We start from the raw sequence: 13,924 nt of genomic DNA, 5'->3' as shown, positions 1-13,924 counted from the left end.
GATAAGATATATATACACATGCAGTAGGACCCCCATATCTGCCGTGGATGCCTAAAACTGTGGATATGAGGGAACCCTATATACAACTTACAAGAGGGTGAGACAAAGGCCACAAGGAGGAGGACATGGGCCACAAATGGGTGCCCTTGTATGTTGTGTATAGGGCTGTGGCAAACCCTGGATAAGTGAAACCGTGGATACCGATCCCGCAGATACAGAGGTCCTACTGTATTGGACAGACTAAGAAAACACACAATCTAGAAAGACGAAAGAATATTCTTTTAAAATACAGGTAAGAATAGATGTACCTTTCGCAGGTGGTGCCTCCACTTTTTTAGGAGGAGGGGCTGGCACCTTCTTTTCAGGGACAACTTTCTTGGGCACCTCAGGCACTTTAAAGACATAACATTACTTTAACACTACTTTTCAGCACAACACTGGTCACACTCTGAGACTTCAGAGAACATACAGAGCTAGAGGGATGACACATGTTGTTTATGCAGCTCTAGGTATTTGGGACACAATGTAGTTAGTGGAGTGACAGGTCCTATCAGTTAATGACACCATGAATGTTTTTATATGTGACAGAGCTGGATGTACCTTTTGCAGGAGGCGCCGGCACCTTTTTGGGAACGGGGACTTTCTCTTCTGGGACAGGCTTAGGAGCCTCAGGCACTTCAAGAAACAGGACAATGTTTTAAGAACATGTTATTTCAGCCACAGTGCCCTAGGGCAGTGTTACTAACAAGACATTTTAAGAGAAGTCATTTTGCACCAAAAGAAAGATATTAGCAGAGGTTGCTAAGAAAGAAGACAGAGAAGTTTCAAGAGCCCCAAGAACCGACACACCACATAGATCATTGCAACTCAGTTCTCATGCACTACGAACTGACAGAACAAACACAGGAAAACTAGTTCATAATACACCATTTTCAAATATTTCCCATATGTAGTGATTCTGAGTCCACTGAATGTCATGGGAACAAGAAGTTTAATTTGCCAGGAGGCTGAGGAAAATATAATGCACCGCTCATAAGGTAATTATTTGCATTTGTTAATTAATGTACCTTTAGGAGGAGGAGGAGGAGGTGGCTCCACTTTTTTGGGAACAGCTTCAGGTACTTTCTTTACTGGGACAACTTTCTTTGGAACTGCTGGGACTTGAAACATAGGGTTTCACATTCAGTATTTTGTGTTAAACCAAAGAAAAATTAAATACTGGTGTGTGTGCATGCAGTCATGTGCAAACGGAGTCAACGGAAATATAGCCCCAATTCTGAGGAGCTTCTTGGGCTTATATTATGGGCTGAGCTCATGGGATCTGTGACTTTTTTCTTGGGACGGCACCCTTGCCTACAGCATCTCACAAATGACTTGTGAGACCCCCCCATGCAGTTTCATGACCAGGTTGTCAGGCAACATAAAGGCCTGCTGTTAGAAATAAATTGTCAAACGCAATCAAACATATTTCCCTGGAAATAAATCCCACACTGTTCAATGAAACACAGAAAACAACCTTGTACTGAATGAGTGTGTTTGCTCATCTAGTTCTGTTTTAATTCTATACCCAATGGAAATGGATGCCTAGAATTCTGGGAAGTATCCTTCCCAGCCTTAACTGGAGTTGGCAGGGTTCTGCACACGAAGCATGTGGGACTCACTGCAGCCTATGAATACCCTTTGTTCCTAGAACCATCACTAGATCTTGTGTTACTGTCCATATTTCAGGAAAAGCTACAGGTCTCTTTGCACGGAAATTGTTCTCTGCAGGCGGTTACACGTCAGTCTTTGCTTTTACACTTTGCTTTTAAAAATATTTACATAAAGCAAACATGAGACAAGATCAGAATAATGACTAAAATGAAAAAGATCCAGGTTCCAATCAAAATTAAACTGTGTGATCCTTCGGCCACTTGTAATAAGTTGTCTTGAATTTGGTGGGTTTTACTCCTGAGTGACCGTGCAGAAAATTAAACTGCCTGGATTATGAAGCAAAGAATAAAGATGTTGTTTCTGCCTTCATTTTAAAAGAGTTTTTTTTTTAAAAAAATAAGATGAATTGTGTGCTGGTGTACCTTTGGCTGGTACTGGTTCCTCTTCTTCAGGCACGAAGACGGGGACTTTTTCTTCTGGGAGAGGCTCCTTTCGTACCTCTGGCACTTCAAAGATGGAATGCGAAGAAAGTGAGTGCATTGCCACAAACAAAAAGGCCATACATAATACAGAGAGCCGACAGTTCAAGGAGCAGCTACATATTACTGTATTTACATGCACAAGCACCACATAAAAGACAGCTATATTTCAAAACACAAGGACAGCGATACAAGTTATTCAAACAAAGACTAGGGAAGTAACGCTGATCTGATGGACTGCTTTACCTTTAGCTGGTGGAGGTTCTGGTTTTTTAGGCACCGCGAGAGGCACTTTTGCTTCTGTCACAATTTTCTTGGGTACCTCAGGCACTTCAAAGATATTAAGAAAGTCACTTTGGGTGTACACGACATCACAAAGAGAAAGAACAGAACTTGACAGACAAGATGACAAATCCTATCAAAGCCTAGGGCGTTACGGCTGCCAACACATTCACTCGTTCTTTTAGCATGGTTAATATGTCACTTTATACTATCTGACACATATTTGTATATTATGCACATATAAAGTGCTTACACAGACAAGTAATTTACACTTGAAAAGCACTGTATCTGGTACCTTTGGGAGGAGGGGGCTTTATCTTTTCAGGAACTGCAACAGGTACTTTTTCTTCTGGAACAGGTTTTTTCGGCACGGCTGGCACTTTAAAAACACGAAATGTGCAAGTTGTTTTTTACTCTTTAGACCTCTTCCAATATGGAAACACAACAAAAGCGGGCTGGTTGGTGGTAAGCAGATCTATGCAGGTTTCCTGTACGTGAACCCCATAAATCCGGGATGTACAGATCTGCTATTACTGAAGGGACTTGATCTTTGGGTGACTTATTTAATGGAGCTGGGGTGACTGGTCTGGATAATAACTAAGGGAATAGTATTAAAAATTGTCTTCGTATGTCACAAAGTATACCTTTAGCAGGAGGAGCTTCCACTTTTTTAGGTATCGGAACGGGCACTTTCTCTTCTGGAACAACTTTCTTTGGTACTTCAGGCACTTCAGATTGAAAAAAATACATTACTCTGAGTATGAATTTTTGTTTCAAGCTAAGGCAGAGAAGAGCCACTCAAAACACAAGGACACACATACAAAGAAGTTGATTAAAAGAAGAGCAATCGTATTTCTCATCAGGCTACATTTAACAGCACACAAGGGACTGGGGGACCGTTACAGTAATTGAGTCGGCCACTGTGTTAGTCTGTTGTAGGAAGAGAAACCAGATGCCTTGTGGCCCCTTTAAGAGTAACTGGCGTTTATTTTTCACAAGCTTTCGTATGCTCGAGCAGGCGAATGTCTGAAGAGAACATAACAGTTATCTACACATGGCAAACCCTAAACTGATTTACCTTTAGCGGGTGGAGCTTCTTTTCTTTTCGGCACCAGCACCTTTTCTTCTGGCACAGGTTTCTTTGGCACCTCGGGCACTTTAAAGATATGGTTTGAGACACTCCGTCACTTACAGCACATTAAAACAAAAGACTGTAAACAACACAGCTAGGAAGAGGACCGCGACTGTTCCCCATGTCCCTCAATGGATGCCCTTAGCTCAAGGGATTAATATTTTAAAAAAGAGTGTGAGAGTAGCAACAAAGAGGGTGTACCTTTCGCTGGAGGAGCTTCCTTTTTCTTAGGTACAGGCACCGCGGGAACCTTTTTCTCAGGCACAGGCTTCTTGGGTACTTCAGGCACTTTAAAGACAACATTGCATTTCAGAGAACAGACACACAGAAAAGAGTTCCACAGACTGTAAGCTGGCGGCCATTTTGCAACCGCCTGGCTCCTATTGTGAGTTAAACAAGGACCAAATCAGACAATCAAGTTAAGACACGAGCGGAAGTGGAGCTCCATTAAGGTTTGCAGGCTTGGATCCAACATGTGGTAAGAGGACAAAGATGAGGATTTCTTTTCATATGGGATAGGATCCTATAGTCTTGTTCGTTCAATATGACACGGAGCAGGTCTGGGTGGAAGAACACTTGAACAATGTAGATGGTGACATAGGGCGCAGCCACATTGGTTTGCTCTGATCAGCCTCTAAAGCCAACCACTTATGAAAGTTTACAGAGTAGATTTTGTATCCCCCTTTCTCCACAGCAAATCTATGGGCCAAATCCCACATTATCCAGATGGAAACCTCACTTTTCCATGGCTTGGAAGGCACAAGTTGAGGAGGAGCAAGGACAAGAAACATTCCTTTGGAAAACCTTCAGAAGTATTAAAAGGATCCAAGTTTATGTACCCAGTGGCTACTCCAAGAGTAACGCCACAATATCAGCATTGATGTTGTGGCATTTATTTACATACCTTTATTTTATTAAGAAAGTAAAATAAAATAGGCTCTAGGCATTATATCAGTGTCAGTGAATGCATTGCAACACAGCATTAGGTCTACTATTCTGACAACAGTACTTGGCTTGATGGTCTTTAGGCTGAACACCTTGGATTGTTTAACTTGGCGGGAAAAGGAAGTGAGGAGGATTTAGGACAGAGGGGTATAAAATTATGAATGGTGTGATGAAAGTGGGTAGAAGTCAAACGCAAAATAGTTATGCACAATTATTTTGACATAATGTACTAGGACCAACTTTTAAGTCCAGCTTTTTAATCAAGGTACTTTTGAAACTGTGTTTGTGTATATATGGAGAATATAACTATTTCCTAACACGCCTTACATGCTGTGCATCAATAGTCTCCTACAGAAGTCTTATTCAGGATTGATTGATTGATCCAACGATCCAGCCAGCCATCACCACATGCAGAGGGGAAATGCTCTAGCCCCATTTTCTCTGATTCCTATGGGATCCATCTCCTACATGTGTAGAGGGACAAGCTGAAGATGGAAAGCCTCTACTGTCTCTGTTGTGTCTCCATGTGATACTGGAATATGTGAATTATGATTCATATGGGGAGTTCTATAAGCAGAGAGCAATAACACTAGAAAGAGAGGGAGAGAGGTGCTAGGATGCGCCTCTCTACCTGTAGGGACTGTAAACAAACAGATAATGCCTGAGCTATGGAAACGGCTGGCTGACCATTCTGGATCAACAAGGACATAATCTTATGCTAGACATCTAATTCCTAATTCCATTCTTCTTTGCTACAGCCGAGCACAGGCCTAGACTATATCGACTGCTACTTTTATTTTGGGTTTAGACCTCAGGTGGTAAGGTGAAGGTAAAGGTTCCCCTTGACAATTTGTCCAGTCGTGTCTGACTCTAGGGGGCAGTGCTATCTCCGTTTCCAACCCATAGAGCTAGCGTTTGTCTAAAGACTCTTCTGTGGTCACGTGCCAGTGCAACTAGACATGGAAAGCCATTGCCTTCCCACCGTGGTAGTACCTATTTATCTACTCGCATTTTGCATGCTTTTGAACCACTAGGTTGGCAGGAGCTGGGACAAGCGACGGGGGCTCACTCCGTCATGTGGCTCGATCTTACGACTCCAGGTCTTCTGACCTTGCAGCACAGAGGCTTCTGCGGTTTAACCCGCAGTGCCACCACGTCCCTATTCAGGTGGTAAACCGAACACCAATTTATCGGGAAATAAGTCTGACTGATTTCTGTGAAGTGAACTCTCACTCTTGGAATGTTCCCACTGTTTTAGGAAGGCTTAATACTACAACTTGAGCTATTTTCATTTCCAACATGCTTTGTGAATCCGTACATCCATTTAAGCACCACCAAAATATTAATAACAAATCAAAACAGAAAGAACAGAATGTAAAACAATATGAAATTCCAAATCAAAGCCAAACGCTACCATAAGAGCCAAGATCCCTTTTGTCAAAATTTTTGAACACTGAATTTTACCTTTAGCTGGAGGAGGTGGTGGTGGAGGGACCTCTTCCTCTTCTTCATATTCAGGAACTTCTTCATAAGGAGGAACTTCCTCCTCTTCCTCATAGTGAGTTATTTCCTCCTCATACTGGCTGACTTTCTCTTCATAGCGGGTAACTTCCTCTTCATACCGAGATATTTCTTCTTCATATTCTGCCACTTCCTCCTCTTCATACTGAGGTGGCACTTCTTCATATGGAGGAGCTTCTTCCTCTTCCTCCTCCTCCTCCACATACGGAGAAACTTCTACATGGACAACTTCTTTTTCAACAACAGCTTTACGAACCTCTGGTGCTTTAAAAACAAGAATTTGCAAGAGGCTTAGGTGACCTATTCAAGAACACTGAGAACTAAATTTTACTTCACCATTAAGAGCCAAAATAAGAATACTCAGAAATACCAGACTAGCATGCACAGTACACATTTGGAGCACACAGAGAAAACACATGTTACAACGTCAAATATACCTTTAGTTGGAGGCTTCTTCACTTTTGTAGCTATTGTTATTGGTAGTCTTTCTTTTTTGGTAATCCTCTCAGGTTCTTCAGGGACTTTAAAAACACAGTACATTTATATTAAAGAGCTTTCAAAACAAAACGCACACAAGAACTTTGACAGAAACATTTCAGACAAAATGGACAAAAGATTGGACAAGAAAGAGAAAGGTTTGGGTGCAGCTGTGAAGACATCCTTCATACATGAATGGTTTTTCAAGAGCAATGTAACAGGTATATATATATTTGTTTGAAATCTTAGGAGTAATGTAGAGAAGCTGTGGAAACTAATCTTATCACCCAGGAATACTGTAAACAGAAAGATTCCATGTTATAGTAAGAGGACTGATCATTTCTATGTAATTCTTCAAGATAAGAAGCATCTGCTATCACTAAGTTGCTATCATGCAGCAGATGTAAAGATAATCGAACCTTCCAGTCCATTAAGCAGATAATGCATCATATTCTTTTTGACTTTCTGTAAAACTCTTTTTTGACCTTCTGACATACCGTTTCCTCCAGTTCTATACTACTCTAAATTCTTTCGGCATTTTGAGGGCAAGAAGAGCTATTGGTTTTATGAGAACGGGCAAGATTCAGACAAAGCAATAAATAAACAAAATGTTGGCATCTTATGAAATGACTGTTTCCGCAGGTTAATTAAATCTGTTTTTGAAAAATAATAATCAAGCAATCAGATTACCTTGCTGGTAATCAAGGTCCCTGAGCTGACCAGGCTCTGCAGTTCTTACAAGGGACTAAAACTGTATATTTTAAATAAATCAATGGAGTCCTTAAGGGAATTTAACTATTTCTACTGATTCTAATAGCAAGATGGTGGAATGAGCTTTAGTGCTTCTGAGAGAACAAAGGCTTTTTCTAGTATAAGAAAAGTTTGCATTCACATTCAGGTCCAAAACGAGATGGCAGGCTTGTCATAAACTATCTTGTGAGCTTGGTCAGGATCTCTATTTTTTTCCCCTCCGGCTAACTTCATACCTGTATAAGAGACTTCCTCCTCTGTATGAAGAGTAACAGACACTTCCTCTGCATATCCCCATCGCTCTTCTACAGCTGTGAGCAAAAACAGAGTATTTAATTTTAGTATACCTTCCAAGGAATGCTATCTGTGGTGCACAGCGAAAATTCCTGGTTGACCAAGGAAGTGATTTGAAGGAAAACAAAATATGTATATCTCCAAAGGTCACTCTTCTGCATTTGAACAAAAAAAGACAGAAAAGAGTTGGCCCTTTGTTATACCCTCAATTGTATTGGGAGAAAAGAATAAACTTCCCTGACAATTTTGTGTTGAATAGGAGAATTAACAGGGAGATTCTCAGCACATGAGCTCTATGTATATGGGATTAATTCTAAGTCTGAGTACCTTTTGTGGGAGGAGGTGGTTTTGGTTTTGGAACAGCAATAGATACTTTTTCTTCGGAGATCATTGTCTTTGGAACTTCCGGCACTTGAAAGATAATAATCATAAGAAAACATGGTGTAAATGCCAACTTTTCTCTGTGAAGTGTTCGGGATGATGTCAAGGAAGATGATTACGGACAAACAAATCCACAAACAGGCAAGACAATTTTTTTCCTCATAAAGAAAACTAATAAGGCAACATAACATCAAACACACACACATTTAGCAAAGATTACAAATGGCACATTGCACTTAACATCGTTACATGGTTTACTGATTTTGTTCTTTTTTTAAAGAACAAGAATATATATTGCCAACTTTCTTATTTAACAAATTAGGCATTCTACATAATATAAAGAATGCAGAATGTAATATAAATGCATACAAAATTACAGAAAAGTACACCAAAAAGCAAGGCAAGGCAAAGGTAGAAAGTTTTATAACTTGACAATTGCAAGAAAAAGGCTTGAATATAAGCCTACTGATTTTTGTCAATTACAAGAAACTGTGAAAATCACATGACAAAAGACACGTAAGAAGTGAGCTTAAAGTTATGGAGGTTTGACTATCATAATAAATAATATTATAAAAGACACTACAGACTACAGGATTAATACAGTGAATCAATGTACATTTAAGTTATTGCACATCAACATGGTGCAGGTACTTGAGGTGTGAGCCCCAAGTAGCTATTAAAGGCAGTTAATTAATCTATTAAACGAAATATAAAACCTTATTATCTGAGTTTGCTTACAGGTGAATAAGAACATTTCTGCAAAATGTGTAAGTGATTTTAATATTCAGTAATCCACTACTTCAATAGGAAATTTATGTAAATGCCTTTAAAAAACAATAAGAGAAAGTTAGTCTACCTTTTGCAGGTGGTGCCACCTTTTTCTTAGGAACTGGTACAGGGACCTTCTCTTCTGGCACTGGTTTCTTTGCTACAGCTGGCACTTTAAAGATATTATTATTCATCAGAAGATTGGAATCACTCACACATGACAAACACAAAGTTACAAAAATGATTAAGGATAGGAAGGCAAAGACATGGGTCAAAAAGGTAGCAAAGACTAAGTGATGTAATCAGACCAACAAGGTACCGTATTTTTCGCACCATAAGACACACTTTTTTCCCCACGAAAAAGGGGGGTGGAAAGTCTGTGCATCTTATGGAGCGAAGAAAACAGATTATATTTTCCTGTTTTCTTCTCCTAAAAAATTGGTGCGTCTTATGGAAAGGTGCGTCTTATGGAGCGAAAAATACGGTAATTGTTGAGAAGAGCTAATTTACGCATTTATGTGGTGAAACTTTCCCCATTTGATGGTTCGAACAAAAGGTTCTTCCCCTTTTCGCAAAGTCATCTTACAAGCTGGTTTTGAATATCCCACTGGTTTCCAAGGAAGACTCCTTATGTCACAGACAGGGTGACTTACTAAAGTTGCTGTACAGATTCTTTAGTTCCCAAACAGTATTAAGAAGCCAATAGCTTCTACAGAACTAATAATTTGATGTACCTCTTTTGGGTGGAGCCTCCTCCTTTTTAGTAACAGCTATTTTTTCTTCAGTGACAACCTTTTTCTTGTGGACTTCAATCACTTAAAAAAATAACAAAGGTGGGAATGTTGCATACAGTTTTACCTCAGAAGGATAGAAATAGATTTCCAACAAAATTTGTTCCATTTATTTACTAATATGTTTATATTAGTTTACATAAAACGGACATGAGGTAGAGAAAGAGAAATAACTGACAATAGTACTTAGGAAAAGATCAAATGAGGGGCCAAAACATTAAAAAAGTGAAGATATTATTGTTCATGAAACAGAAACAACTTGGAAAAAATCAGCAATGGTATACAACAATATGCCCAGACAAAATAACATTATTGAGATGGGTTTGGTTTTTTTCTGTTTACCTTTTGGTGGTGGAGGTTCTTTTACTTTAGGTGGTTCCCTTTCTTCAGGAGGAATTTTCTTGGACACTTTAAAATATATAATTTTATAATGTTGGAGTAACTTTGATTTCATTAAGAACTTCAAGAGACAGACATTTTACTGAAGAAACAGAGGACTAAATTGTTTAGGGCATGCAATTGTTCACAAAGAAAAAGACCCCCTCAAAAAAAACACCCCCAAACCATAAATTAGTATTAGCATAGTTATTAGAAGGAATGTTCTGAGGCATTTTAAAATACTGTACAATTTTGTAGAGTGAAATGACTTTAATAACACAAAGAAAAACACATTAAGAACTAGAGATATATATTTTTCTGAAGAAGCGCACAACTAAATGGCTTAGAGACAAACAATTACTTATTGCAAGAAAGACTGTCAAATCAATCATCTGGACAAACATTTTGGACACTTAAAATATTATATAATTCTGTAATGCTAGTGTCTGAGTGTACACTAAGAAGATATATCTCAAGAACTAGAAACACATATTTCACTGGAGAAAGACAGCTAGATTAGTTAGAGACAGACATTAACTTGAACGTAATGCAAAAGAGATTAATGTAAGCTTAATCATGCCCCCTCTTGGTCCTGCCTTCTAGCTGATGGAAGAAATAAAATCTTTTTTTTCTTGAGATATAAGATTGTATTATACCTATTGTTGGTGGTGGAGCTTCCACTTTCTTGGGAACAGCCATAGGTGCTTTCTTTTCAGGTTCTGGTCTTTTCCGGATCACGGGCACTTCAGAAAGAATATATAAGGATAAGCAATGTCTTCTGTGCCTCTTTATAAGCAATATCAACCTTTTTCAGTTTTTCAAGGAATGGAAAACTAAACAGAGGTGGACCATTACAAACACTGCTGAAATGTTCAGAGTTTGGCTCTGTGATAGGAGATACGCTAAGACACAATAATCCTTATTGGCAGAATGGAACGCTATACAACATGTCATTTTAAACTTAAAAGACAAGAACAAGAGCCACAATCTCTCTTTCACAGATGGATAGCATGTTCACTAGCAGAACAGGGAAGGAGGTGGTCTTTACCAATCCTCTCTTCCCTCTGGTCTAGAGGACTGGAAGAAACATCTGGAACACTGGGGTGGGGGGCAGTGAGGGCTCTCCTGAAAGAAGGGAAGACCAGCAAAAGTTGCAAAGAGGCCATAGCTTTGTGTCGGAGCCAATACTTTGCACGTACTAGGCCCCAGGTTCAACTCCTAGCATCTTTTGCTAGGGTTGGATAAACCTGCCTAAAAGCATGGCGGGCTGCTTCCAGTCAGTGTTGAAAATACTAGCCTTAATGGGTCAGTGTTTGTCATGTTTATGGTGTTCCTCACATCCCACTAGATGGAGCATTCAGAGCAGACTACTTCCCACAGGCAGTGCTTCTGCTAGCAGGATAAAAAAAATGCCATCCCTGGCAAAAAGTACCCCATGTTTCATTGAATTCTGCTGAAAGTACAGCCATATATCTTACTTAAATATTTAACACACCCTCGTACATGTATAGTTAAATAAGAGATGCACAGATATTGTCAATTAAACCTAGCGAGTCACAAATCAAGTTTGTTAACACTTCATACATGACCACAAAATACAGTATAGGAACAATAATAGTTGAGCTCGCATTATTGAATGTCTACACTTAAGAATATATATTTCTATGCTGAAGAGTTGTTGAGATACCTTTAGCTGGTGGTGCTTCCTCGGGAACAGTAACATGTACCACTTCCTCAGCGTAGTAGGCTTCTTCTGTTAATGTAAAGGTAGTATTAAGATTGTACAGTTGAAAAGTTGCCATAAGAATGTAGATATTAGAATGGAGAAAAGAAGAAATAACTGTACAAACATTCAGAAGGAAGATCACTCGAGTTTATATTTTTATTCACCTCAGCATGGCTTTTGCACATTACTTCCTATCTGTGCCTTCCAATGTAGAGTCTATTAGCACCATACCCTACCACAGATGCACCTTGTTATTTCTTGAACACAGCCACTCACCAGCCCTGTCAACCTCTATACTGGCCTTAAAACACAAGCACAAATTTAATTATCTTATATAAATAACTCCACACATTTATTCTTTCTTTTAACCATACTAAGGTTCTTTCTCTAAAGTATAAGGGGAGTTACTGGGCCAAATTAGTTCTCACTGAAGTCCACATAACAGTGGAAAGTGACTTCGTCAAGGGACAAAGTTGAAAATATTACATCACGGGCCTTTTTCTCCTTAATGAATTTAATAAAATCAAATTAATGAATTAAAAGAGCCCCATTGTATGAGGTATCAGAGCACTTCCAATAATTTCACAGCTCTTGAGGCAGTACCTTTCTTACACTGCATGAACCTCTGCTTCTATTATTATTATTATTATTATTATTATTATTATTATTATTATTATTATTATTATTATTATTATTATTATTATTATTATTATTATTATTATTATTATTATTATTATTATTATCATCATCATCATCATCATCATCATCATCATCATCATCATCATCATCATCATCATTTACTTATTTATTTATTTATTTATTTAATATCCCGCCTATCTAGTCGATTAAGACCACTCTAGGCAGCTTACAACAATAATCCTACATAGCTGACATACAGATGATTAAAGTATTTTTAAGAAGGAGGGATTGTTTTTTCAGAGTGTGTGTGCATTTTTTGTACTTTCACTATACTGATGTTATCCATAGGCAATAGGGAATATCCTCTTGTGTAACTATGCAGTGTAACTCAACATTATGCCCACAGTAGCTACAAAAGCGCCAAGATGGAAGTGCTATCCATGTAGCAATTCTACTGGCACCGTGTGCAACAGTGGCAGTGGGAATCACAATTTGGTCATGTGGTTCCCTATCATTGAGCATAATGGCTAGCACATTTTTGTGACTGTCACTTCATGTTATGTCTGCATGAACAGGATTTTGCCTCGTGTGTTATAGGGTTTTCCTGCTCGCTCAAAAAGGCCACCCAAAGTAATAAAAGCAACAATACAATTCCAATTGAAGAGAAGAAAATCCCACTAAGAAGTAATGCTAAAGGATTTAATCCAGACATGAATGAGGAGCAAGACTATGCTGGCATTCCGTATCCTCTGCTGTTTGCACATACAGTGAAATGACCCTGCAGTTAGGCTGTTTTGGAGCTGTATGCACCAAGACCTGCACCTGAGCTGGACTTGTCTGCATGGCTTCTTTTGTACAGCCGTACACACAAAGTTTTGTCTTCACTTTCTACATGTGCACAACAGAGGGAGCACAACATAGCGCAGTCGTGCTTCCTGTTCCCTTGTCCATTCAACATGTCTGCATTTTGCATGAATAATTGATAATTGTTATCAATTAAAAGATATTTGGAAGTTGGTGAGCACCTTAAATTAGGAAAAGAAAGAAGCTGGGTCTTTTCTGGATTGACCTCTGGTTATCTTGTTTTGAGATTACCCTACTCACTTCTGAATGAGATAAAGCATCACATGAAGCATACGGTAGATTTCATTTCAAAAGGGCTTGAAATCTACCTTTAATTCAGTTCTACTGTACCAAAACGGATATAAGTTGGCTCTCATATTTTGGCATACCTGAAATCTCCTCTCTCTCATAAGAAATCTCCTCTCTTTCATAAGAAATTTCCTCCTCTCTTTCATAAGAAATTTCCTCCTCTCTTTCATAAGAAATGGTTTCTTCCTCTTCTTCCACCTCTTCCTCCGCCACTTCTTCAGCCCATTTTTCCACTGTTGGTATTTGAAAGATGAGGTTATTGGTAATATTGCTAGGAAAAGGATGGCTGGGTAGCCATTGTCAACACTGTTGTACAGACATGCACACAAAAGATGTTAACTGCATTCTACACATACACATGCACAGAAGCACTTGATATCAACTGTGACTGTAGTAATGTCAAAATTCCACCACAGTTGATATTTAAGAGAACCATTAGCAAACTCCATCATGGTTAGGTAATATGAACAAGTATCTGGCCTCCTAAGTCTTTCCCCTGATGTGTGTGGAACCCTGCACGAGTGCCACATGGAGCCTTCGCCATGGGCTTTGTACT

At 39.0% G+C, this 13,924-nt stretch overlaps 1 protein-coding gene across 1 annotated transcript in view; it reads right to left on the bottom strand.

The window, feature by feature from the left end:
• LOC110084610 (titin) overlaps positions 1 to 13,924 on the bottom strand; it is a 299,695-nt gene that overhangs the window by 149,432 nt on the left and 136,339 nt on the right. Inside the window, exons 123-141 of the mRNA XM_078386905.1 lie at positions 13,449 to 13,601; positions 11,539 to 11,604; positions 10,508 to 10,594; positions 9,816 to 9,881; positions 9,417 to 9,497; positions 8,771 to 8,854; positions 7,861 to 7,944; positions 7,476 to 7,550; positions 6,450 to 6,533; positions 5,956 to 6,276; positions 3,748 to 3,834; positions 3,493 to 3,570; positions 3,059 to 3,142; positions 2,710 to 2,793; positions 2,379 to 2,462; positions 2,076 to 2,159; positions 1,068 to 1,160; positions 601 to 675; positions 309 to 392 (exon numbers count right to left, since the gene is read on the bottom strand). Of these exons, the coding sequence (XP_078243031.1) occupies positions 309 to 392; positions 601 to 675; positions 1,068 to 1,160; positions 2,076 to 2,159; positions 2,379 to 2,462; positions 2,710 to 2,793; positions 3,059 to 3,142; positions 3,493 to 3,570; positions 3,748 to 3,834; positions 5,956 to 6,276; positions 6,450 to 6,533; positions 7,476 to 7,550; positions 7,861 to 7,944; positions 8,771 to 8,854; positions 9,417 to 9,497; positions 9,816 to 9,881; positions 10,508 to 10,594; positions 11,539 to 11,604; positions 13,449 to 13,601 (1,854 nt within the window). The remainder of the gene's footprint in view (positions 1 to 308; positions 393 to 600; positions 676 to 1,067; positions 1,161 to 2,075; positions 2,160 to 2,378; positions 2,463 to 2,709; positions 2,794 to 3,058; positions 3,143 to 3,492; positions 3,571 to 3,747; positions 3,835 to 5,955; positions 6,277 to 6,449; positions 6,534 to 7,475; positions 7,551 to 7,860; positions 7,945 to 8,770; positions 8,855 to 9,416; positions 9,498 to 9,815; positions 9,882 to 10,507; positions 10,595 to 11,538; positions 11,605 to 13,448; positions 13,602 to 13,924) is intronic.

This window comes from Pogona vitticeps, chromosome 1 (genome assembly GCF_051106095.1).
Source record: "Pogona vitticeps strain Pit_001003342236 chromosome 1, PviZW2.1, whole genome shotgun sequence".
Taxonomy (NCBI): domain Eukaryota; kingdom Metazoa; phylum Chordata; class Lepidosauria; order Squamata; family Agamidae; genus Pogona; species Pogona vitticeps.
This window is presented reverse-complemented; position numbering and strand designations above follow the sequence as displayed.